The following is a 27709-nucleotide window of genomic DNA, read 5'->3' on the forward strand; positions in this document are numbered from 1 at the left end:
GTAGCATGAGTTCGAAAAATGTCTTAATATCCTCCTCCTTTTACTGCTTGCCTAAAAGTACTCTTTTTTTTCTTTCTTTTTTTTCCTTATGAAAACATGGTCTCAATCAGAAAACTGGAAGAACTGGAGGAAAGTCTGATCCAAATTTATCAGCTGGATTCTCTCGCTGTAATGGAAACTAAGGGGTGTATGGGATTTATCTGAAGTTTGTCTTTTTGCCAAAGCTTTTCTGAGTGACAAGTGGTCCAGTCACTTCACTCTTAGTTTCCATGACGAATAATTAAGCCTAATGAAAGACACCTACTCAAAAACATTTCTTACATCATCTAATTATATTGATATTCCGACACACTTAAGACATAAGTTCCCAGTAATATTGCAGGTTCACCAAAAATACTGGATCTAGCATAGACCCAAATTTGAGTGTTAGATTGTTAAAGCATAGAAAGCCAAGCTTTTTCACTACATATAGCATCTATTTAAAGTAAAATGAACATCTCTTTAAAAATGTATATATATTGTTAATTTTCTTAGAGTAATTCCGATCTCTTGGGCCTCAAATTTAATGCTGAACAATTTCTAGCTTTGGTCTAGGTTATAACTAGTAAGAACTATGAGCATGTTCCAGCACTTTAATAAAGGCACTTTTTGCACCATCAAAAAGAAGGAATTGAGATGAGGATAACTTATATATATATATAAAGGAAGATTTTAGGAGCGTTCAGCAGATTTTTGGGGAAAACAGAAATTAAGAAAAGGTTATGCATTCCAAAGGTACAAATTTGGGAAGGGTTCATTCTTTGATGAGAGTTTAAGTCACCAATATTATAGCCGAAGTAGGTACTTATCTCTAATTCTGAAGAGGTTTATTTCTTTAATTGTACTTTGATTTTACTGCTTGGAGACTAGCCTGCTAATTTTATTCATAGCAGAGGTGTTATTAACCATACAACTGTGCCCATTGCCAGAGGCAGTCTCAGTGCTCACTGCTCTCTTTGTTTTTGTTTTGTAGAAATGTATTCCTTTGGCTGCTGTGGCAACTGTTTATTACATACATTTATAAAAGTAGCTACTGATATCACTGTAGCATCTGGGCAGGCAGCTGTGACTCGCTTTCCCTTCCCTACACCACTGTTGCTGCAGCACCCCCTCTGCTTGCTCTTCATTTTCTATGTCCCATAAGAAGGGCAACAGGGTAGGAAAGAAACAAAATGAGTAGCTGCTGTACTGTAATAAAATTCCCCTGCACCATTTTCCACCCCCTCCTTTCTGGAGAAAGATGAAAAATAGGAGGATGTGTTGGTGGCTGTTGATGAGAGAAAAAGAAAGGGCATGTTAGGGGGAGGAGGATCTGCGTGTACCTGAAAGGAGGAAGGCTCCACCATGATGAAGGAGCAATGAATTATCACCATACAGAGAAGGGGTGGGAGAGAAACCACCCTCAAGCAGAAAATAGAAAATACAGGTTCTGTGAAGAAGAATTTTCAGTAAAAAGGGAAGAGAAAGGGTGAAGGCTCAAGAGGTGGTGGATCAGGTGTGCTTCCAGAATGGAGAGGAGAAAGAAGTGGGAGAAGAGCAGAAGAAATTCAACAGATAACCAGTGCTGCTGGCACTGTGTATCCATTCCAAAGCCAAAGACACAGAGCAGTGGCTCACAGGGCTGCAATGCCAAAGCTTCCCAATGGCGCTATTTTGCATTTTGTTGAATGGGGTGGGTGGGTCTGAGTCACCTGGTGATGTTAGCATCCACACAGCACCTGGTGACTTCTTCTCAAATTGAGGTTATCCATCCATTTTGCTAGTATAGCCCCACTGCTGGTCTTACGCTGTTCCCAAGCATGGGGACAGCCACAAGATGTGGTACATTCCAAAGCAACACTTTTGCTTAGGACCAGTTTCAGTATTGGCACAAAGTTCAAAGCAGAGAGCAGAGGTATATACTGGGTTTATTTTAGTGAGGCTTCACATGAGCTTCTCAAGAGATGTATCTGTCTGAAAGCTGAATCTGCAATCTTTTGTGTTGTCACATCCATCCTCTTCCCTCACCAGCTGTGCTCTTAAATTATTTTACCAATATTCCAATACTTTTGTATCCACTGTGTCCTCTGGGCAAGTGGCTTCCCAGAGGCATTCACAGAGGACAGCTAGAGGCAGGATCTGCTCCAGCAAAACTGTTAGATGTGTGAGAAGTGGGATTGCAAGAAACTATCTTGTAATACTTATAAACAGAGATAATTCTGTGGTGAGCTGCTCTCCTCAGAGAAGTCTCTTAAACGGTAAAGGCTCTATGTAATAAAAGGAAAGGAAGAAGAAGCAGTTTGAGTGTACCCCTCTTCTTTCACTGTCATATGTTACCAAAGGTAGTTGAGAGAGACTGCATCCTCCATGACTGTATGTAGGCCAGGGGAACCCCAGTTCTGTCTGCTGAGGCAATTCAGATTAGACAATGAAGTATTAAGAATGAATTGCCGTAGACAATGCCATGGAAAGTGTAGTATATTAGTATAATATCCTGGTCCTACTTTATTCTACCACGTTACAAAGGATGAGGATAAAAATGAACTTAAACTCACCCAGTCCAGAAGAATCTTTCCATTTCTTTCTGAGTCCTGAGGAATGGGAAGGCCTCCTGACCATCTTGCTTTCCTTTTTTGTTTGGCCTGATCACTTCCCCCAACACATCGTTCATGCGTTGGTTCAAGAAGGAAATTTAAGTTACAATTCCTTTTCTTACTTCTTTGGTTTGTGCTACAGGATTGCCTTTCCCTTGTGTTAAATAGTACAGTTACACTTTTAAAGGTGGATACTGGCAAGACTCAGAGACCAAGAATGGAAAGGGAGGCGTAGAACTAGTTTTCATTTTCCACATCACCAGAAGCACAGTATGAGGTTAAGCTGCCTCCAGTTATAGACACTGGGGAAGCATGTGACCTGTCATCAAGATGTATAAGTTAGATTAGAAAAGAATAACATTATTTTGACTAATTTATTCCATATGTCTACTTGATAGACAAGGGAGATATTATTTTTTTGACCTTCTGTGTTTACCCTTTTTTGAGTTATCTCTGGAAATTAAGTAAATTTGTGTACAAATCACAGCTCTGACAAAACTAAAGATCGGCTGTACTTTCATAACTTCTCCGGAGAAGTTTTCATGTGGTATGTCTCACAGACGCTGTTGTTTTCATACAACTCTCCTAATACATTATTTTAATAGAATGTTTTAGGATATTCTAACTGCAGGGAAACCTTGGTGTTTGTGATGCATTGTACTGGACAAGCACTTTTTGGCAGCAGGTCTGCCTGCCTAAAACTTGTTGAGGGAATAGAAAATACTTAGTTCATTAAGCATATTTAAAGCAAAATTAATTCAGTTATAGCAGCATTTTAAGTATTTCGGTACTAACTGATTTCACCTGCAAGTAGCTATGAGGGAAGCAGTGGCAGAACTAAAATATATCAGGAGAGGCAAAAGAGAGTGAAATAAAAAGGAGACCACTTTATATATTTTTGACTCCTTTGTCCTGAATTTCATATGCCCATACTGATGTCATTCTGGAAGAGGAAGAAGGCTGGCTCTGTATCCACTCAGCTTTTCCAGCAAGCAAAGCCTCCCCAGTGGGTAAAATAGAGTATTCTGTGGAGTGTCTTGAGAGCTATGGGGAATAATGACAGCAGAAAGCTAGCTCTTGACAAGCCATTGATAACTTCAAGTCTGCGGGGCCTTTATGCTCAGCTGCACCTCCTTGGTCCTATGTTACAAATTCCACCTGGGAGATAATGCTGGAAACATGGGGAGTACCGTGTGCTTCTCATTGGGCTCCTTGATTGCTTCATCCTGCAGTTGCCAAGGTTTCACATCAGGGGTAAAACTGGGAGGCTGTGCTGCTGGTCTGACAGCAGACCTGTCCTCCTAACCACCTTATCCTTACAGTTCAGCCACTTCTGCCTAGAGCTGCCACAGCCACCGTCATTTTCCCCCTGAAGCTGATGGATTTAGCAGTAGGTTAGTAGCCCGCAGCATGAGTATGCTCTGGCTCTGGGTCAGTTGAGTTCAAGACAGATTTAGTCTGCCCTTTGCCGAGTGGGTGCACATCTCAATCTGTCCTTCCAAAGATAACAGAACTGCAGGCACTGAGATGTTTGGTTTGCTTTCTTTGAGATCTGTCATTTGGTTGCCAGTAACATGAATAGAGCTGGAATATAAACCATACTGAACGTAAAACATTTGGGCTTCAGTGTGCCAGGCAGATATCCATCTAAGAGAAGGTCAATTAAATTCTCTTGCATTACAAACCTTATAGAATAAGGCTCTGGCTGAGGTCTTGCACATATGGGAATTTTCTCTAGTGAAGCCTTGTGAGTCGTTGTTCTGGTTGCCAATAATATGGATAAATAAAAGGCTTAACAATTAGGAAAGAAGGAAAACAAAGATATACACCTGTCAAACCGTTTATATTATTAATGTACAAGTGAAAAAACATTACGCTTGTGTACGCTGTTGCCCTTAATACCAGCTGTTGCCTGTGCACGTGGATCAGCATTTTACATCGGCTGAACAGCCTTGCTGCCAGCAAGCACACTAACTGGCAACGTTGATAACAGCAGTCTTCCCACACTCCATACAATTTGAGCTATTCTTCAAATTAATAATAATACTTAATAAAGCTTCATCTCTCATTTGCAAAGAAAACCTTCAATTAATGTTAATCAGCATCCTCAGAATGTGATCAGGCTGGGCTTGTAGCTGGACGTGCCGAAACAGTTCAACTGGCAGATGGAGCATTTTCCAACTATTCTAATTAATGACTGCTCATTTCAAATGTTAATGCAATTAAATAAATAGACAAAACAAATGAAAATAGTATATGTTATGAAAATGACACTATCAGAGAATGTTCCAATCAAAAAAGTGAGCCTCGCTCAAACCCAAAAAGGGCCCAACCATTGCCTTCTGGTTAAATAAGGTTTAAAAAGACAGGGCTTGCTTTTGTTACTTGATGTTTCCAGCTGTTTCTCTGGGATCAACATTTATATCACTTCCATTCTAACCTGCTGGCATCAGCTGTGCCATTGCTTCTCCAAGTATTAGAACATTTTTCTGCAGAAAATGGGAAAGGATTTCCTTCATGTATTATAGGTTCTTTTTTATGCAAGATTTAGACTGCCAGTGCTTCTTGTCTTTTCTATTTGAACTAATTGCCTGATTTTTTTGTAAGGGTTTTATTTTCTGTGAACCTTGTATACCATAGCACTGATGCAGGACCACATTTGTTTGGGCTTATAACGAGTTCAATTAGACCCTTAATACCTAGTTCAGTCACAATTAAACCTTCCCTGTTGACTCAGGATTGGTCTTTCTAAAGGCAGTGGAGGTGTTTTTAATTATTCATTCTCTGGTTTGTTTCTTACAGCAGTCTCAGCTGTGCTTTATTATTCAAAGGTTAATGCAAACTGAGAACTGGGTAAATTAAATTTGTTTGGCAGCTAGCAACCTGATGTATTATAGACACTGAAATATGGATGGCAACACTTCTGCTATTGTGACACTTAAAAAGCCAGATTTTATCTTTAAAACAATTGCTAGTTTTGTTACTATGGCTGATAGAAAATGAAAGTTCCATAATGTTATAGTCTTTGTAACTCATTTTTGTTAAGAAACCATGGAGTTTAGAAAGCCAAGCATTAGCAGCTATTATAGAAAATTGATGTAGGTGCCATAACTAATGAAGTACACCGAACAGCACTAAGTCATGCGGTTGTATGCAGGGAATCATGCAGTCAGAAGTTTTAATGAAGGGAGCCCAAGGAATTTCAGGTGAAAGGGGGTTTTATTAACTTTCAGTGAAAAAAATGGATAGTTAAGCAGTGAACATGACATGATGTCGTATAGTAATTGTATGCCTTGGGTACATTGTGAGGCATGGAGCATAGCCAAGAGCTTTCATCTGTTCTACGCATACGGTTATTTCACAAACCCCTGCCTACTGTGGAAATCTTTATTGCAAACATAGTAAGAATTGTTTCACAAGAAATGCCTTAAGACAATACCACATCACTTATTTGAAATATATACCAGCACCAACTTCATCTCAAAAATATTAATCAGGTATCTAGAAGTTACCATCCTGATTGATCCTAATTAAAATTCAGATCCTCTATCAGTGACTGATATCAGCAGGCTGTGTACTGAAAAAAAACCTTCATGCTCCTTAAGAGGCCACCCTGAGTAACATACGTACTTCTATAGACAGGCATTATGTTGAATGAAAGGAGGCTGTGTTGGCTTTTGGACGAATCATGCCCAAGAGCATTTATTAGGTTTTAATTTTATTTTTCTCAGGAATTGACCATGTGGGTGAGAGATTTTTCTTGTTTCACATACAGGATTACATTTTGTAATATCTTGTAATATTGTTTCGGTACTGTGTTTTTAAACAAGGACTTTGAATTTGAGGGTTGGACTAGATGATCTCCAGAGGTCCCTTCCAACCCTAACAATTCTGTGAATCTGTAACATAATCCAGCAGTTTAACCTGCTTCCTGTTTATAATACTTTTAAGATAGGGTAACAATTGCAGAGAAAAGCAGCCTTCGAGAGTAGAGACTGGATTAGTAACTTAGAAAGTACATCTGCAAGGTTGTTTGTACCCTGCTCAGTCTTTAGTACAGTCTGTGCTGTATAATAATGTGTGTAATTACACTGCTACTGACTGATGAAGTAGGTGGATGAAGAGGTAGGTGAAAATAGGATGGCTTCTGAGGCAAGACAGTCACAAGACATCTCAGCAAAGTCTCTGTTATCCTTGCACTGTAAATACTTCACATCTGCCCACTAAAATATTTGAGATGAGACAGTTGGGAATTTTTCTGTGCTTATTTGAATAATTTATAATGTGATTTTAATACTTCTTCCTGGCTGAATATATCACTTCACTGACAGAGCTTAGGACACCAGTTACATGTTTTATCCAGGACTAACTTAATAAATGTGATGCACAATTTTATCGTGTAGTAATGAAAGGTACACAATTTTAACTTGCAAAACCAGCGGTACTACCAATAAAGTATAATTGATGCAGTATATTCTTGATTGTATGTAGTTATTATGTTATATTTTTGTTTTCTATTTTAGTGCTGGACCTAAAGGAGACAACATTTATGAATGGAGGTCAACTATACTGGGGCCTCCAGGGTCTGTATATGAAGGTGGAGTTTTCTTCCTTGACATTACCTTTTCACCGGACTATCCTTTTAAACCACCGAAGGTTAGTAGGAAGATACTAGAAGTCTGATAGGAGTCCTCTCCTTGTGATATTTTTTTGTGTGTGTATGTTGGTGTATCATTGTAGGAAGAAACATAGAACTTTCAAGGCAATAATGAATATTTAAACTGAGAATTTTGATGGAAAGAATTTAAATAACTGCCTGAAATTTGCCTGCATGTTGCCAGTTTAGCTGGATGGGTATGGATTTATTTAGCAAATGGTTGTATAATTTCCAGCAGTTATTTATTTGATCTGGATTCATTTCTAATGAGAAAGCATTTATATTTGAGTTGCACCCTTTCTAAGCAGCTGAAGATACTTAATCTTTCCTGTTGACCCATATCATTCACCAGGGGTCTATGTCAGTCTGACAAGAATATGCGCCTTTTGCACTACCCCGTATAAATTACTTCTGCAGATGCAAGATACACTATATTGTTCATGAACATTGCCTTACCTCAGTTTACTGCAAGAATGTGGAAATACAGCAGCATAGGCAAGAAACCAGAGTGAAAGACATGAGATTTACAGAATTCCTTACAGATTGCTTTTTAAAGCTGTCAATGACACTAATCACAAACATAGAACTGTATCAATAACATGAAGGTGGCATAGTCATGATTGAGTAGGCTTGGAATATCAAACAGGAAAAATCTAGTGATTATGAAGACTGGATAACCAGAAACGGGATTACGTGTGGTTGTGCAGAGCGTCACTGATAACCAGTAGTAATAATTACTGAGGGAGGGTGTCAAAATGGGGCTTTATTGGGTGGTCACAAGATTATTTCAAACTAACCATCTAATGCATCTATAAAGAAGGCACGTTCCCAAGATGCATCCTCTGGCACTGCCCATAATGATAAGGAATTACCAATGTCTTATACGTGACACTTGTAAGACCTTATCTGGAAGACTGAGTGCAATTCTTAACACACATATTCACTAACAGGAACAGAAACTGGGAAAATTTAACCTGCAGGGCTGTTAATAGAATCAAATAAATTGATGGGCCTGTCTTTTATGAAACAAAGTGAAAAGCAGTGGATTGTTAACCTTGCCAGCATGGAGAGTGAGGGCCTGGAACGGCTCCCCGAGAGGAGCTATGGAAGCAAAAATATTTACCTTCTTTTTTTTTTTGAAAGGGTTGGTATGCCATACTGATCTATAATAGAAGGGTATTGGATCAAAAGAGAGAATAGCTGATTCTTATTTGATTACCAAGAGTACACTGTTGAAAGAGAAGTGTTTATAAACAGAACTGTAATGCCACAGTAGTAATATTTGCAGTAGTTAACATTGATATTATCAGGAAAAGTTTTTAAAAAAAGAGATGTGAATTCAAAGTAAGTAGTTGTTATTCTATTAATTGGACTTTCCCAGCCAGTGACCTAAACATGGGTCAGTATAGCAGTATTAGAGATGGTCTAACTTTGTTTACTTTTAGTGTTTGAGTTTAGGGAAGCTTTGAGTCTTACAGGAGTTGTACACCTTGCTGACTGCACATTTTCTGATTTAGATGACTGTGATTACACAGTGAAGAAAGACGTTGAAACTATTTGACTTTTCCTTCAGTTATTTAAAGCTTTGGGCACACTGAGCTGGGGCAATGTGCTGTTCTTCCTTCCTCCCTCCCAGCCCAAGCCAGTCCAGGCTTCTTACTGTATAAGGTCTGCCTCAACAAGCCCCTTTTGTTTGCTTCTTTGCTGGGCTTACTTTGTTTGTAGTAGCTGTAATGCACGGTTTGCAAATTAAAATTATATTGTTTAGGGGATATTTGTATATCCACTAAATTGATTATTGAGTACAAAATAGAGCTTTTGAAGTTCTCTCAGAGATCCAAACCTAATATGTAAAGAGCTAGATCTGAAAGACAAGTTGGAGGGATGCATTTTGTCATTCTCTCTGTTGAATCTGTTGACTGTTGAAGCAATACACACAATAGGCATCCTTTGAAAATAGAAGGTGAAAGTCCAGTTTGCTGTTTCACTGTGGGGTGAAGATTTTTTCAATCCACACTCAGTTGTGTTTGGCAACTGTGTTATTCTGTGACATGAGTAATGCAGCTGTGCATTACTTACTAATGAAATATCAAGCAAAGAGGTGGTTCTTCTGCTTTATAATAGAGTTTGTTTGTCTGCCTTTGTCTTGATGCCAATTGTCATTGTAAGAAATGTGTGCATATAAATCATATGAAAATGTACTGCTTCATAAAGGATGAGAGAGTTGATGATGGCATATTGTATTACTAAAAGGCCAGTATTTATGATGAAGGAAATTGTTATCTGTAAGAAAGTAATGAGTACATGAGCACAGGGGACTAATGGCAGATATAACTGACTATGCTGCTAGCATATTTTGTACACATGGATTCTTATTCTGTTCACTTCAGCCACTGCTGTAAATGACCCCTATTTTCAGTCCTGCTGTAGGATCTCTCAAACTGTTGCTATTTCATTACACCTATTTTTCAGACCCTATGATACTGATTCATAGGTGAAATAGTTTGAGAAATCCGTTGAATAAAGCAGCATAGAAAGATGAGTGTTTTTCATAAGGTGACTGGTGCCAGTCAGTATTGTTGAGATATAGTGGTTCAATATGTTCTCCACACGCTTATTTCTAGCAAAAAAATGCAGTGAGTATGTGGAATGTAATATATGGCCTCATTGTACAGTGCTATCTGTGTCACTGGATACTGACATCTCTTCCCCACAAAAATTGTGATATTCAGTGCTGTTCTCAAAATACGTTCATGAGTCCTAGGGTTATGGGAATAGATCATCTTAGATTTTTTTCTAAGAATAGTCCCACTCCTTATGGCTCTATCATCTTATAAAATCTAGAGATAAAGTACAAGACTGTGGAATGTACTGAGAAAGACATAAAATGTATTCCTGAGTGTTAGCAAGATTACCTCCCTGTAAGTACATAGTAGAAAGGGTCCAATTCAGATTTCTCTCTATGATTGAATTCATACATTACTCCTGAGACTTCTGTGGGCCATTTTCATCCCACTTTTACTATGAAGTAAGGAAACATTTAAATGAGTACTGTCAAAATTGATCTTCCAAAAATGTGACCACAAAAGACCTGGGAAGAAACAGAAACTGTATTTCCCAGATGCAATTACTTGACCCAGTCTGACGTTCCAAAGGCAAATGCCCCTGTCACATAACATAGTTACTGTTAAAGGGCCTAATCCGAAGTGTATTAAAATCTGCAGAAAGCTTTCCACAATCCCTTTTCCTTATCCATTGTCAGCTGTTGTGCACTCTGTCATCGTGCATGCGTGCATGGATGTTAGGAAAGGTAAAATAATTTTTAAAATAAGTAAAATATATTGAAAGTAGGTTCTGGAAAAATGTCTTTTATTTTTATTATTATAATTAAAATACATTTGTGGTGTAACCATTGTTTAGTTTGTGTTATATAAAGTTCTCAGTATTTTCTAAACAGTCCAGGTTCCTTCTATAGACACTGTTCATCCTATTCTGATCATTGGGCACCTTCTGCATATTGGAAAACATGAATTAAAATAAAATTAAACATCTAAGAACACATTTGCAGATGGAGAAAAGATGTTTGACTTATATTTTGGGGGTTTTTTTAACAAATGTATAAGGTAATTTTCATTGTTCTTCTAGATAGTTAGCCTGCTTCCCACCTTGTCTTTATGATGTAGGAGAAACACATTTGTTCAGGTTTTGTTTAAACAAAGAAAAAATATCCATCCAAAACTTTAAATTTTATGTATTCGGTTTTTACACCTTTGTAGCCTTCAGCATCACATCCTCTTAAGATTTTCAAGTTTTATTTCTATTCTTTACATCCTCTAGTTATACTATGTGGTCCAGTTCATGTTCCTAGTTTTGTATAGCCAAACATCACTGCCATCAGGTTGCATCAATTAGTCTTTCCCCTATAGGTCCATCATTTTCTTTTTGTCTATTCTTACCTGTCAGTCTCTCTCTGAAGTTAAGCGTAATACCAAATTAAGCTATTCTTCACCAAAAGAGAATATACCATGTGGTAAAGAGTATAATTTGCTCTCATGATATTCATTGTTTTCCCCTTTGAAGTCAGTCTATTTCAGTCTTTCAACTTTGTTTCATGCCTTGAAACTGGACTCCAGATATTCCAAGCCAGAGGTCACTGACCCTTTCAGCTCTGCTTTCCTTTTAAATCAATGGCATTTGGCTTCACTTGCAACTGCTGCACACTCATGCAGAGGACGGAGTTGTTCTTCCCCAAAAACAGTATATATGTGTGTGACTGATGCAGTAGGAGTGATGGAAGGCCCATCCCAGCCTAACACCGATTTATTTGTACCACCAGAAACCACAATCTTTAGAAAAGCTCATCTGAGAAATGACAAATTAGCTTTGGCTTTCTGGGAGGCTCTAATCAATTAAAAGTATTTCCTCAGCTCCATTGCGAGGAAGCTTCTATGGCACTGCAGAAATTAGCTGAGCACCCAGTTCGCTGAGTAAGCAAGAAAGCGGGCAGCCTGCAGAATCGCTGTTCTCTTTTCAGCTGCATCCTAAGTATCATGCTGGTTTTACGAGATGTCAGACGGGAGGAAGGTATGGAACAAAGTGAGGCATAGATGTGGGCATGATCTCACCTTCTGCTAAAGGCCAGTTGCTGCTGAAGCTTCGGTCTTAGTCACAAGCTGAGGTTTCACTTCAGCCCAAAAATACAGCGTCTCCGTTACGGTGAAGCGGGCTGAAGAATGGAGAAAGCTCTGCCCTGTTCAGAGCAGCCACTTAAAGAAATGAATAAAAATACTTAGATGGCCTGCCAAGGAAATAACCTTACATTCTCCAGTGCCTTACCCTCAGCCTTTTTCAGAAATCCCTTCTAGATCTTTTTTTTTCCTGCTGTCTTCCTTTCATCCTTAATGGATTCACACAGTTCACCCCTTGGCTTTAAAAAAGGAAAGTTCTCTCTCCTGCATTGACCCTTTCTTTGGTATACTGAATGGGATATATAACTACACATAGATAGATGTCTCTTGTGGTGTGTGGGTGTTTATATCTGTGGGTGTAGTTGTGTGTATATATATGTATATACAGACATGTATATGAATAGGGGGTATCACATGTTTTAGTCAGCCTGATCTGACAGAAAGAATTTCAATTCAATTCCTGTCCTCAGTCTGCATAAGAAATCAGTGAATTCCCCACGTATTTGATCTGAGATCCTTTAAAGTTTAGCTATCACAACAAATGAACACTGTATCTTTATGTACACTATAGTTATTGAAGGAAGGGCAATAATTTCATTGTCCTGCATAATGTCCCTCCGGAGCGGGAAGCCTAGGCAAATCAGGAAGCCATACCATGGTCTTTCATACAGGTGTTTGCAGAAAAATGAATGCTCTTCAAGAGAACTTTCCCCCCAGGAATTGTCACTGCAGTGGTGTCTGCATTTTCATTAAGAATAATCTTTATTAATAACTTCTCATATTTGACTGCATTCAGTCTATTACAGTGTCGATTCAATTTAGCTGTAGCTGATACAATATGGATGTATCTATCATTATCCTAGTACTCTGCTAGCTTTATTTTTGAATTTGAGTGATTTATAAAATCTCTTAATCCCAACTCTACAATTAATCTTGCTAGGGACTTTAATCTCAGATGACTGAAAAATGGTTTGAAAGACTTGAAAGCTGCAATATGCTATATCACCTTTAAATCAAAATTAAAATAACAGAAAACTCCATTTCCTCTTTATAAATCTCCTAGATCTATCAACTGACTGAAAAATTGTTCTCAGTATTTGAAAGCTTAGCTGTTTTAAATCAATGGTTGGACTGCAAGGAGGTCTTTTTCCTTTGTAAATATAATGCAGGGTCTATAGAATATTAAATATGTCTTCATTTTTTTACGTGTAGTTGTCATGCACTGATCTCTAGGCACTAAATATCATTATGTGGCATCCTCTCCTGCGATAGAAAGTTTCTACCTGTTTTGTCAGTTCAGCCTCACGTACAAGAGGCAGTTCTTTTTGTTCCTGGCTTCTACTCTACTTTTCCATACATCTTTTATATGTGATTAGCTGTTCAGGACACTTTTATTTGCAATGTAATAGAAAAACACTGCTTACAAGAATAGATGAGGAAAAATAAGCATTCCTTGTTATTTCTAACCCAAATTGTTAAAATGAACCTTACAAGGCAGACCCACAGTTTAACTTGCGTATATCACTATTAATACAATTTACATTTGAAGCTCTCAAAATAACCTTAAGTACAGCCTATTTTAACATCGCTATTTACCATCTTTGCAACCCTAGTGCAGGCAGGGCTTCAATCTCTCTTCCCTTCTCCACCCCCCGATACCGCCATCGTATGACCAGGCTTCAAATTCAATGGTCTTCTGTCATTATTAGCCCTTATGTTCACTTGCCTCATCATACTTCTCTCATAGACCCTGTCACATCATGTTAGCTCTCACTGCTGTGCTGTGCTGCTCTCAGCTTTTCTCAGCTGCCTCCTGCCCTCCCCATCCTTCTCCTCCTGATCCTCTGCTGGTCCCTCACCTGGCACATTCCCACACCGCTGCCTCCCCCGGCCCCCTTGCTGTGCCTCCTCACTCCCTTGTCCTTCAGCCAGCCGTGCTATTTACATCTTCTCGCTGAGAGCAGCCTGTGTGGATCCTTCATCTATGACAATGAATGGAATTGGCAGGCTCTCCCAGCAAGCAGAGCCTTTGGGTGGCTGTGGGCAGAAATCAGGTGAACAGGAGTATTTGAGAGGGAGAAATAGACAACCTACCACCAGCACACCGTCGCCAGCGCTAGCAGTAACAGCCCCAGTCCTGCTCTTTTTAGAGCAGCTCTTCCCAGGCATGAGAACTATAGCATGCAGCACCTGCAGTGAAACTTGGTCTGTTCCATAGGTCCCGTATTTTCAGGTAACACTGAACCTATAGGGCAGCATGCAGCGGTACAGGGCTCAGGACAGGTCAAACCAGGTTTCCTTAAGAAACTTCAATGTATCTCAAAATGAGAGAATCACAGAGATGTAAAGTGGTTGACAGAGATGCCAGTAGAAATATGTTAGGCTGAAGAAAGGATCAGTAACTACATTTTATTGTGAATAAATTGAAAAGTCACATTTGATAGGGCAAACCATGTAAATCTCTGAGATTTCCTTCAAATTCAGCTATCTGATAATTCTTCTAGTAATTGCCAAATTGAATTTCCATTTCTTCTAATGAATAGCCTTCTTTTTCTGTTTTTAATATACTAATTTATAGCAGTCGTTTGTATTGATTTATTTAGTCTTGATGCAATTGGCTCTGTCCAGCTAAACTCTTCCTGGTTTCTCTCTCCAAAACTTAGGTGGTTCATAATATCTTCCTATTTCCTATGAATACCCAGTACACAAAGCTCCTCAAAAGGGACTGTAAAGACATCTTACGGGGAATATCTTCTGCCTCACAGCAGTGGTTTGCATACTGCTTGTCAAATATATTTTCAAAAGAGGACTTGTGATGTCTATTGGAAGTTTCAGAAACAACATAATTCTGCCATATCATACATGTTTTACTACTGCATAAAATCCACATGATCTAAAAATACATCATAGGTCAACGTTCTTTCTTGTGCACTTTTACACACAGATATATACGCAGATGTGAGAGAAAGAATTTTATGTACATTATTACTATAGAATAAGAGCGGATGAACTGATTAGGACAGAAAACTACAGGTTTGAGGTCAGTCTGCCTAGAACTTCTCATGTAGAGAGCACCTAAATACCCAAAGGCTATCAAAATTAGGTGAGGAAAAAAAGACCCAGGTTACTTACAGTAAAGTTTAGGTCTTGAAGTGCCTGCCACAGCCTGCCCGCACGGCCCACTGACCGGCGGCCCTGTGCCCAGAGCCCAGTGCCTGCCACATCTGCCTCTGCCTCCACTGCTTGAGGACACTCCTTCTTACAGAAGCATAGCGAAATTAGGAACAACAGTAAAACACCAGATATTGCCTGTCACCTGGTGATACAAGATCTTTTTCATGTAGAATAGAAGAAGTGTTGCTATGTGCTAGGCTTTCTCACATTTAGATGAGAAGAGTTGGATTGTGTTAAAGCAAACACGAAGGAGCACTCTGGCGAACTTGGAGAGACATGCACATAGGACAATACAGCCTGTGTGCCTTAAACTATGAAAACAAAGACTTTAACTTTATTAAATGGCCAGTAAATCTTAAATGAATAATTTAATCTCTATAAAAGGACTTTGTTGCTAACTTTCCATATGGAATTACTAGTTGTAAGAAAGGTTATGCTGATTAAATCAAAATCATTTTATAAAAACTGATATGGACTGTCAGAGAAAGCTTTTGATGCTTTGCACCTTACAATATTGTTTCTATTGTGAGCGTCCCTAACCCGATCAGTAATCCCTTTCTTGCTTTTCCTTTATTTTCAGAAAAAATTGTACAATTTAGGATAATTTTCTATTTGCCCTGTCAGGTACATCAAAGATTATCAAGGTCCCTTTTAATATTGCTGTGCTTATTCAAACTTTTTTTTACCTGCAACAATCTGTTCAATATGAGAGTGTGAGTAGTTATTTAGCTTTGTAATTACCATGAATATAATGAATAATTACTCATGTTGCATACTGTTTCATTTTCACTAATACTAAAGGCTAACTCATGTGGATGCTATTATATCCCATTTAAATTGTTGTCACTTCTGACTACCTCTCTCTCCCATGGCGCATTTTGCCACAGAAACCTAAAGTAGTTTGCATATCAGACTTTTCTGTAGGTCAAGCAAAATTAATTACAATTTCTTATTTCCTGCTAATGCAGATGACATTTTCCTCGATAAACTATAGCTATTCCTTGCCAGTTAAAATTAGGTGTGAGCAAGTTTTTTTAAGAACTGGCTGAAGTTCATTTCTTTGCATGTATTTAAATAATACTCTTTAATAATGAACATCATGTAGTCAGTCATTTGTTATGAACTTTCTGTGATAATCTACCAAGTATCTCAATTTACATATACTACAAATCTGTAGTTAAAAACCGGAGTTGGAGCACCTTGTGTCCAGTCACCAGTGTCTGAGAAAGGCAGCCTCAGTGCTGTGTATAGATAAAATGAAGTGCACTCTGCAAGAAATTTGAGGATGCTAATTAATGTAATTGGTTATTGCGTGAACATTGTGTCACTCAGAGCTATAGATATATTTCATTTACATTGGTTTAGAGTATTTTTCTAATATGACTAAAAGCCTGATCTTGTTTTTATTATTCTCTCTATTGGTGCAGACAAATCTATGGCTCACAAAGTCTGACAAACTGAGGTGGAAACTACTTACCCCATCCTGAGCTCCATGAACATCATCATAAATGGCATCGTATTTTTTAATATATATATAACCTTTTCTGTATGCAGTACAACTTCTTCCACTTCAAGTAGTGTCACTACAGTTTTATTAAAACAAAACTCCTGGGGAATATTTGAGGAAGACAGAAGTTTCATCTCAGGCCAGCATGCAGGATTGTACCCTTAAAAGAAATTAAAAGAGTTTGAAAGAGGCTTTCCAAAACTGCAGGAATGAGAGCCCTGGGATTTCAGCTCTGCTTCCAGTGTTGGCCAAGCAAAAGGGGGTTGGTTTTGTTTATTCTTCTGTTGACTCTGGGAATCTTTCATCTCTCCCTGCACGGACACTAGGCTTCAGTGGGAGGAATGAGGAACAGGAGGCGAGGGTTTGAACCCAAACAGGCTGAAGAAAGCAATTCCTGAGTGCACGCTGTAACCCCTTGAATGCTAATATGCAAAACTGGAGAATAATTTCTTCCTCCCTATACAACCGTGAAGAGAATTATGGATGAATTCAGTGGAGTATGAAACTGCATGAGATGTGTTCATGGGGCCAGCCCTTTCAGAGCTGTGGTACCTTTGTGTGCCTGTCTCTGAATCTCGCAGCAAAGGTTAAGCAAGTCATACATGTGAATGCCAATGCTCCAATGTTTGGGTTTAGAACTCTTAAAGGAAGAGTTCTAAATTTGTGTTCTCATTTGGTTCAAAAGAGAGTGAGTGATTTTAGGACTACATCATGCTGGAAAACTGGTGTTCGAAATCACTCTGGGATCCAAGAGTGATTTATCTTGCCTACAACCGGTTGCCTCCACTCACTCAACTGAAATCCACCTTCATTCACTCTACCCAGGTTTTATAAACAGTGGGGTTTGGGTCCTAAAACTTATTCAATGAAGTATCAGCCATAGTTTTACATGTATTTCTTTTCTCTCTAATAATTTTTTCAGATAACATCATTTTCTTCTTAGAGACTGTATAAAAGGGGCAGTTTATTTGTTTAATTCTGGTTTACAGTATTCAGAAGGTTTAGCATTCAGCAGTAAACAAGTGAGTTTATTATTGTTTACTTCAAAAACTTATTGAGTATAAATTCCTTGTCATTACCATTCAAAAGCTTGTTTACAGTCCTCTTACAGCTTTCAGAAGATAGTCCCATTTCTCCCTATTTCCTGTAATTCACATTTTCCTGCCCTGCACTTTTATTCAACAAAAATGAGATACCCTCTTAAAATGGCAGAATCAAAGAAAGTAAAATCCATAGGGGACACTTATCTTTCAAAAAAGAAGATAAATTACTCCTCTACCATTCAGTTGTCTGAGAATAACTTCTCCTATACACCCACAAAGTCCCTTAAGCCCCTGCACGTGATTGTTTGGGTGTTTTCATTAGGGGATAAATAGAATTAGAGTGCACCATTTATAGGAACCATTTAAGTGTCATCAAAGGTAAAATTATGATTTTACCTTTGATGACAATAAAGAAAATGTAACTAACTCCCCTGGAGTGGTATTACCAATTGGTTTCTCTCCACACATATCATAGGAATGACCCTGCGTAACTTCAGAATGTGGGTATGGTAAACACAACATCCAGGAAGTTACACGTCAGCATTTGCCACATTAGCTGCAATTTGAGGCAATACCTGGATGAGGAAAGCAGTATGTCATCCCTGTTGTACTCTGTGCTGCTTTGGGATAAGAACACCGTTACCTGCCACCATCAGTCCACAGTTCTCAGTGTATTAAGGCTGTCATTAATATAGCTTCTTTTGAAATTCTGAAAACTTCAATATTTTGCCATTAGAAGGTCTCTGTATTTAAGCAGGCATTTTAAAGGGCGCTGGCATGTTTGGCGAGTCGGTAACATACTTGTCTGTGACAAGCAGCAAGCCTCATCTCGTGAGTGGGTGCCTTCCTCAGCATCATGGGTTTCAGATGTGCTCATAGTGAAAAAATGCTGCATTTCAGGTCGAAGTATTTGCTAACACTTGCTTTCCACCTGCATTTATCCACCAGATAACCTAAGATGGCAATGGATTGTTGAACAGTTTATAAAAGACATGAACTACCTCCATTCATCGCAGTGGCTCTCTGGATCCTGCTGAATTCCCAGTGTCCTTGCTTCAATGCTTCAAAAGCAGCCAAGGCAGGGGAATGTGTGACACTGCGTCTGTTTTCTTAGGCGACAGCAAAATACATTAAAATACAGGCTCAAATTGATGGCCTTCTTTTAAGCAGGTTACAAGCTTAGACTGACCTTTCCGTAAATAATTTAGAGGATATAATTTAACCTGTGCAATGGATTCAGTATGTTTCCCCCCCATTCAGTGAGACCACATATATCTTACTACTCGGTATATTCAGATACCACTGAATAAGTCTAGAGATTTTTCACCATGGAAGCATAGGAAAGCACCTTTGTTCAGGAAAAATAATTAAGCAAAAACCTTATTCCAAAAATGTTCTGTGAAGTAAGTATGCAATACTGGAAATTAAGCAGGTGCTAAAGTGTTTTCCTAAGTCATGGGACATGCTGCTTGGAGGCATTCACTGATTTGCTTGTATCTCAAGTATAAGAATACCTGGAGTTAATCTGGGGGCTTAATGACTGCTGACCTACAATTCACAGGATGTTCCTCCACACCAGCTCCCTTTGTGGACACTTTCAACATGCAGGTTATGTGAGATAGTTTACCACTTTCTTGTATTTGTAGCACTCTTTATTCAAAATAGCTTCCCTTTGTAGATGAACATGTAGTTTAATCACTAAATACTATTTTCCTGATCCTGCAGAAGACTTCCTTCACTCCAAATGCCTAACGTGCTTGGACTCCTAAGGGGAGGCGGGGAACAGATCGTCTGGCCATAGTGTTTGGATGAATTGAGCTCATTTTGCCAGAAATATTTTAAATTCTCAAAAAAGTCCTGGAAGTGAAGCACTTAGGCTGGAAAACAATAAGTGAACCACAACTGTAGGGGAAAAAAAGGAAAGAACCTACAAATATGTAGGGTATGGAGTGGCAAAGTATTAAATTATCCTATTAATTGACAATGCCTTTAGACATAGATGCATTTAAAAATCAGTTAACTTGCTTTGTTGGGGTCTTTGTTACAGAACTCACTGGTGCATGACAGTGAGCTCCAAAAGTGCTTTCCCAGATTTATGTGGGAAAGTACTTATAAGAAAAAGTATTTCTTGTTGAATGTAGTGGTTTGATACCAGAAATCTACTACCTTTTCTTTCCATTATTTTGTCAAAGCTGCTTGATTTAATCTAAAGGGGCAGAATTTTTCGGTGTGTTAGAGAATGGAGGGGGGTTTAATAGAACTAAACCACGTACTGTCTTATTTCACTTGTATCCTCTCTTCTGCTTACTTATAAGTGGCCTGATCTCAATCCCACTGAAATCACTGAGATTTCTGATATTCAATAAAATCAGAACAGGATTATGCCTATCATCAGTTTCCATTACTCTTCAGACACAGATTTGTCTGTCTGGTAGAGCAGGGATAGGTGTATAAGCACTCCCAGTTATTAGCATTGTCCAGCTGTAGTGAAGAGCACATCTTTCTTAAAATGGAAGGTGCTTTGCCTACTGTTGTCTTCTGAATCAGCCTCTCTATTGGCAGGGTTGTCGCTGATGAGTTAGACCTCTGAAATTGTACATCTTCATTTTAGATGTTATGAAGATGTCATTAAAACTATCTGTTCTGACTCGTCATTTGATTAGAACTGGTGGAGAAATTAGTCCTTGTTGATTCCTAAGAGGTGTTTCTTTAATATTGTCCCTTCCTATGCAGTAGCCCTAGTATTCATTCTGAACTGCAAAGTTCAGAGGACTAGGACTTTCATAGTTGAACTTCTTTTAAAATAAAAGGCCTGTATCTTCAACTTGAAGCAGAAGCACATCATTTTAGGCTAAAACAAGTGATCTCCTCCTTGTTTTGTTCCATATAGGATCACCTACGAAACAATATAAAATAGATACAGAAAACCTCGAAATCAACTACAAAAGTAACCAAAATGTGTTTGTAAGCAATTCTACTGATTCAACTGTGATTTAAAATTTGGAAATAAAAGCATTTAATTTGAGCAGCCTTTCTAAAAGATACTTCACTTTACTTTTTCCAGAGGTCACTGATGTGATGCCTCCACATTTTTTTTCTAGCTTAATCTATTGGGTCAAACAACAAACATCTGAAGACAGTGGAAGAATTTGTCTTCTTCTGCCTCCCTTCAAAGCAAGAAGTAGCTTTGGGCCTGAGTTATGAACATTGTCCACATCAGGGGCTGGAATACAAAAATAATGAGATCGATGAGAGCAAGTCAAGAAGGAGCTCAGGAAACATGTCCCATTTTCACCATGCACAAACCAGTTCCACTGCTGGCCGCAGGTGGAAAAGGCAGATTTTATTTTCTTACGAATATCCATATCTCGCCCAGTCTTTAACTAACACTAGCAGAGTGCTATCATTTCGACCAGGAAAGCAGAATGTTAGTTCATATAATTCCTTAATAATTGTGTAATTATTGTCTTGAACACTGTTGTACTTAGACACCCTGTCTTTTCTAGGTAACGTTTCGGACAAGAATCTACCACTGTAACATTAACAGCCAAGGCGTCATCTGCCTGGACATTTTAAAAGACAACTGGAGTCCAGCATTAACCATTTCTAAAGTCCTCCTCTCCATCTGCTCCCTCCTCACAGACTGCAACCCTGGTAAGAGGAATTAATGGTCACATACACATTCATTCACAGTTCATATTCAGTAAGCTACTAGGACACGGTCAGCGCACTGTTTTACTACTACCTACCAAAAAAAAAAAAAAAAGACAAAAATCTAAATTTCAAATGCCGTTCACTGAAATAAAGACATAGTATAGAAAGAAAGAACAATTTCAGGAGCTCAAGTGCGTTTTTAGTACTTGGGAAGAAAAATCTTTTAATTCAGAAAGTTTAATCAGTAGAAAATACCCTGTAGTAGTCACTAATTTGGACATTCCAACCAGGATATTAGTACCAAGAAATATTAATGAGTTAATAAATATTGAAAAGGAAAGCTTTCATTTAAATATGCTGATAATATGGTCTCTGAAAAGAATATTAATAGTACTGACAATGATAGATGTCTAACACAGACTCTACAAATAATGAAAATTAATTTAAATGAGGTTTATTCAATATCCTGGACAGCCAGTGAGAGTATTCAAAGCAAGCTGTCATTCTTATTAACTAGCATAGCACTTAACCTCTCCCCTCAGCTCGTTTACATTTGTTTTCTGCCATTGACCACTAGATCTGTAATTTCCACTTTCTCTTACCCTATTTACCAGTGGATGATTCTGACTGTAGCATTGGAAAATTGTAGCATATAGAAATTATTAATGAACATTAAAGAAAAAGTGATCTGTTTGCATGTTGTGAGGGTTGTTGCTGGTTTGTTTTTTGTGTACATGTCAGTATTTTTCTTTTTATTTGTCATCTAGTTTTTAAACCTGTAAGTTTCCTGTTTCTGAAGTTTTCTCCATGTTCAAAGGGCTAAAAATTCCTTTGCAAAGGGCAGAATGTGAGATCCTTGTGTAATTAGGGGCTGAATCAAAAGCTGTAAGAGAAGATTTAAATATTTCAAAACTCAAAATAAGGTGAAAGTGGGCAAAAATGCAGTTGTCTGTTTTTATTTTCATGTGGCTTTGTTACTCTATATAGCATTAAAACCCATGGTGTTCCTTACAGCTAAGAGCTGGAGCGGTAGAGGAGCCCTGTGTTACCATTTCAGGCACATTTATTTCAGGTGTATTAGGTGCTCTCTGCTTACTTCTCTGAAAGATTGATTTCTGGTAGTGTCTACCCCAAAATATGCAGAGGTATCTGTAGGAAGTCAGGTGGATTGATAATAGAAGTGTAAAGAAAAGCAAATGAATATTTGCTCATGTGTCTTAGAGACCAAGTAAAGAGCTAGAGACACTGCAAAGCTGTGTTGGGATTGAGAAACTGGCGATAAGTATGTGCTCACTTGTGGACACCTCTCTTTAGAGGGATGCAGTCAACTTGAAAGCCACTTTCCAGCAGTGATTTGAAATCTAGAAATCAACTACGTCTGCCATCTCAATCTTTTTCTTTGCCTTAGACTATTTTACAGAAGCTGTCAATAGCAGTTTTAGCAGACCAAGTGTGCAATAGGAACACTGAAAAAGAGTTACCCATACTATATTATAATATGCACTCACTGAGAGCATACTGAGTTAACATACTAAAAATGGGAAGTTATTCTCTTTATTTTTTTTAGTTAGCAGCCAAAAAGCTAACCTTTGTCCTAACCATAGTAAATAAAAAAATTATGATGTTTCATTTTCAAATGTTCTCTTTATTTACAAACTAGTTTGGGATTTTGTTACTGCTTCATGTTAAAATTTTGCTATGATTTTTTGAGGAATGAATGCAATTTCTTAATTTATATTGTGAATTTCCCTCTCATGAGGTACTGCTGGCAGGTAGCTGTGAACTGCTGAGTAATTTTTGCCTTCCTTTGAAATTGCCTGTTCCGTGTTAGATACTTTTTTAATTAAAAAGTGAACCTTGAATGTTAGCTACATCCAACAGAAGGCTTGAGAAAACTTACAAGTTCTTACTTTTCAGCATATTACCTAATATGCTACGTCTTGTTCTGGTTGTGCTGACTCTCCCATTAATTTTTAATGACATTTTATCATTAACAAATGATTGGTTCCTTGCCATCCAGATTGGACATGATGGATGGATGGATGGATGGATGGATGGATGGATGGATGGATGGATGGATGGATGGATGGATAAATAGAGAGATAGATACATATATGTACCACTGAGATGACTATCACTTAAATATATCACATATATATGTACATATATAGATATAGAAACATGCATACGTGTATTTTCCTCTCTGTCAGCTGGGAGTAATTTTCTAATCCCTCAGTCATCTCTTCATCTAACTAGCCTCCCCCTTTATAAAGACAGAAACCCAACAGGGATCTTGATTTGATAAGCAACTTTGAACTCTTTGTTCACCATTCGTCAGCCAAAAGGAGATCAGGTCAAATGGAAAGGCAACACTGAATCTCCCACAAACATAAACACTTGGGATGGGCTAATTTTCCACCCCCAGCCACTCTGAAGGGAAAAATCAAGTATCAGTTACCCCTAGTCTTACATTTATGCAAATCTTCAGTGGAACAACAAATAGCAGTAAGAATGGCAGCTAATTAACCCTCAGTCATACACAGTGATTAAACGGAGCTGGAGCACAGCTGCAGCTTCATTGGCAAGCGCTACTATTCTTCTCCAACAGGCTGAGCAAATGAAAAGAGGTATTTGCTCCTGCCGCTCCTGTCATTCACACAGTAATCTACAAAAGCCACGGAGAGAGTCTCTTTCCTCCCCAGTTATACATCACCGCTCTTTGTTCCCTATCACTCCAGGCAGGAGCGAGTTTGTCCGTTATTAAACAACCAATACAATCCTTTACTCATAAGCTGTCTCAGGCCCTTCAGTCCTGATTATTATTAATTGTCTCTATTTTGCTTGGCAGTATCAGCCAGTAAACTGTGTTAATGAAATGTCTGAATTTTGTAACAGCTGGCTGACTTTTTCATGGGGGGAAGGGGTGCCATAGGGTTTGTGTTTGAGTGAACATGTGCGAATTAGCTGGGAGTGTGAGGGAGCCAACTGGAATAGTATCAGAGAGATGGGAGAGATGATGGGATACACTAGCATTCAGCCCAGGGATTCGTGTTTTTCTTTAAGGTGCCACTCCGGGGCACAGCATGCATCTCTTTCTACAAAGCAGGGCCCCAATCCTGTAAATATTTTGGCATGTGCATTAGCAACCCTACAAAATGGGATAGATACATTCATCTGCGTGAAACCGAGTATGTGAGTAAGTCCTCATAGGCTCTGTGCTTGAGTGCTGAAAATATTTACTTCCAGTGCTATCTGCTAGGACTTGCCTACGTGCCTAGTTAGTTATTTCAGAGTAACTCCATTTGTGGACACTCCCCTCTTTGAAAATGTATTAAGTCAAGTCATGAAAAGCTCTTACTTGGAGTAAAAGTCAACTGTACTTTAAATATGCAAGCAGAGCCCAGGGAGTGTGAATTCCCACACTGCCTTAATCCAAATGAGCTTTCAAGTGTGGATAGCCCCTGAGGTTTTGTGGCTTTACTGAGCTTGAAGTACAAAAACAAATTAATTATTTTTATACTTAGAAAGCTGGTGATGCTGATCTGGGTTAAAATGCTTGCTGTTCTCAGTTGGTCATTGCCACTCCTGCCTTTGCCAAAGGTTCTTGAGTCCCAGGAAAATTCTCATTTGCTAATGCTTCAGAGAAAATAAATTGAAATGCCAACAAGACTGCACTGCAACTTTTTTCTTCATGTGGCCTCCTTCTTCACACATTCAAAGTCCAAACTTGGCTGGCCTGATTATCCCCATCGCCAGTGCCTGAACAGTTTGACGTTGAATCATGGCTGCTTAATAACACATAGCTAAGCCTTGACTGGGACATCAGAACAAAGCCTGCTACATCTCTCTCACACCAACCTCCTCTTTTTGATGTCATCCTCTGCCTCTAGCACCTTACTGTTTTTCTCACACACAAGTTCCACAGTCAGTGAGGATTTTATCCCTCAGCTGACATTCCCAAACTGAATGCTTCAGCACTGCTCCTGGCCCGCTCTCCGTGTGGCAGGCTGTGCCTGGCTGCGAGCTCCTGCGGTGGGGATGCACATGGTGGTGCAGGCAGAGAATAAGAGGCGCAGCCTGGAATGGGGAGCAGCCACAGCATTGCTTTCCCACAAATGTGCCTGGTTGGGCTGAACACTTGGCTGCAGCTGTAACCAAAGTAACTGCTAAGGGCCTCTACAGGGCCTCGCTGCTTTGCTTTTTAGAAACCTCTGCCTGATTTCTAATCTGAACTGACACACGGGAATTTTATACCCCCTTGTTTTAAGCAGCTCTTATCCTATAGCGTGACTGTTTTCCTCTTTTTCATTCCTGATGTGTTAATGCAGAATTATCCTCTTTCCTCCTGTTCTTTACTTGCTGCACAGTGAGACCAGTGTCTATTAGCCTCCTTCCATAAGAAAAGCTTTCTGTTCCCTGTCTCATCCTCAGCCCTCTCATGCCCCCGCATCACACTGCAGTTATCCTTCCTGAACATGCCCAACTCATTCAGAGTTCATGGGGGCATGAAGCACAGACAGACAGACTAACCGGCTCATCATCATCATCATCTGGGTGGAAATATTTACGGCTCCCCGTTGGATGTCCCTATCTCATTGGCAGCCTCATCAAAGGTTATTTCTTTCTTAGCCCTGTCATTTTCACTGACTGTCTGCTTTCTAACCCAATTTAGTGAAATGATGGAGAAAGGAAAAGGGAAAGGGAAAGGAAAAGGAAAAGGAAAAAAGGGAAAAAAAGGAAGAGAGAGTAAAAGAAAGAAAAAGCTTTTGCTAGAAAAGGGCATTAACCTCTGGCAAAGGAAATGCACAAACAACTACCAGCAGCATCCACTTAACCTGGTTCAGCACTAGCCAGGTTAGTTGGTCTGACTGCTCTCAGATACTTCAGTGGCATATTATATTAGCAGTGTAAAGCTGCTCGTCTCTTGTTATCCTTTAAACCCACCAGAAAGTGTGAGTTTGCTCAGTGTTCACTTTGCTGTGAACATAGTTTGAGATTGAAGTGTACAAGTCCTCACAGTAAATGTACTTATAGGAGTAAATGGGTTGGACAGACCCCGCTACATTACTTTGGTGTGAGCCCCATCAATTTTTATAGGAGTTGCAGTTGCTCAGCACATCTGAAAAGTAGACTGCTTATGTTAAAAATATTTGAACACATATTGTGGTTTTCAGATACAATGTGTCTCAGTCAGAAGTACATGTGCTGTTTTTTGCAAGTACTGCCATGAATCATGAGTTTACTGGATGGTTTCATACTTTGTTAACCCACATTAAGTAACGTGGCTGTGCATTTTAATTACTTACATTTATCTAAGCATAGATAAACAAAGTCAAACAAGATCCTAAGATTATGGGGATCTTTATTTGCCTCACTAAGGGACATGAGACATGCTTTCAAGCTTTCTTTATATGAGTCATCCTTATGTTTTGCCTTTATCTTCTCCAGAAATTTCTTTGTTTTCATTGCAGAGTAGGTATAACTGGCAATTTTGGATAACATACTATTGTTGGTTTTTTATTGCAATTACAAGTTATCCATGTGGTTTGTCATAATTTAGGTTCGCCTATATTTTCTGCCAAAAAAATATTAACACCCTTACCTGCACCTGCATGAGGGTGCTGGTATTTAGGAAACTATATAAATGGGATTCAGTTGTTATGATTACTTCTTCTTTTTTCTTTTTTCTTTTTTTTTTTTTTTTTTGGTTGTTACTATCCTAAAGGTTTGCAAGGCTCCATACCCTTGCTGCTGATGGTATAAAACCCCAGTTCTGTCATCCTTTGGAGAAGAGGATTCAATAGCATAATTTAATGCATATCTTTGATCCTCAGTGGGATCTGAAACAATACTTTGGAGAGTGATTTTTCAATGTAAGCATAAAAGCCCTAAAAGCCCGAACAGTATTTGCCCTGCTACAAATTACTGTTGTCTGTTTCTAGGACCTTTGCAAAACAGGAGTAGGTGGGGAGACTTCAGTACTGGCAACATACGAGGGAAAGAATTGAATTAGTGCACTGTCTGGATTTCTCATTCCATTTTCCTTTCAACAGGATACATTCTCGGAGGGAAGTTGCTGTCCTGCAAAGCCACTGTCCCATCCCTTGGCACGTTTGCCTTTAGTGGCCTTCCCCAAAGCTCGCTGTTGGAATCACTCAGTTCGTGGTGCATAACAAGGCCCTAGGTACAAGCACAACTGCAACATGGATAAATCTAGTGTTTAGAAAGTTTTGGGCACCTCCACATTTTGAATTGGTGTTAGTATTTGGGAAATTTAAGCTTCATCCAAATGCTCATTTGTAGCAATTATTTAATCGCTACCAATTTGCATAAGGTGTTGACAGGTAAATTTAGATAGGCCAGTTAAGGAAGTC

At 38.8% G+C, this 27709-nt stretch overlaps 1 protein-coding gene across 2 annotated transcripts in view; it reads left to right on the forward strand.

Annotated features, from left to right (window-relative positions):
* Positions 1-27709, forward strand: part of LOC115613821 (ubiquitin-conjugating enzyme E2 E2) — a 211208-nt gene that overhangs the window by 165062 nt on the left and 18437 nt on the right. For both annotated transcript variants that reach the window (XM_030499809.1, XM_030499818.1), the window contains exons 4-5: positions 7136-7268; positions 21188-21335. In XM_030499809.1, the coding sequence (XP_030355669.1) occupies positions 7136-7268; positions 21188-21335 (281 nt within the window). The remainder of the gene's footprint in view (positions 1-7135; positions 7269-21187; positions 21336-27709) is intronic.

Source organism: Strigops habroptila, chromosome 1, assembly GCF_004027225.2.
Source record: "Strigops habroptila isolate Jane chromosome 1, bStrHab1.2.pri, whole genome shotgun sequence".
In the NCBI taxonomy this organism is placed as follows: Eukaryota; Metazoa; Chordata; class Aves; order Psittaciformes; family Psittacidae; genus Strigops; species Strigops habroptila.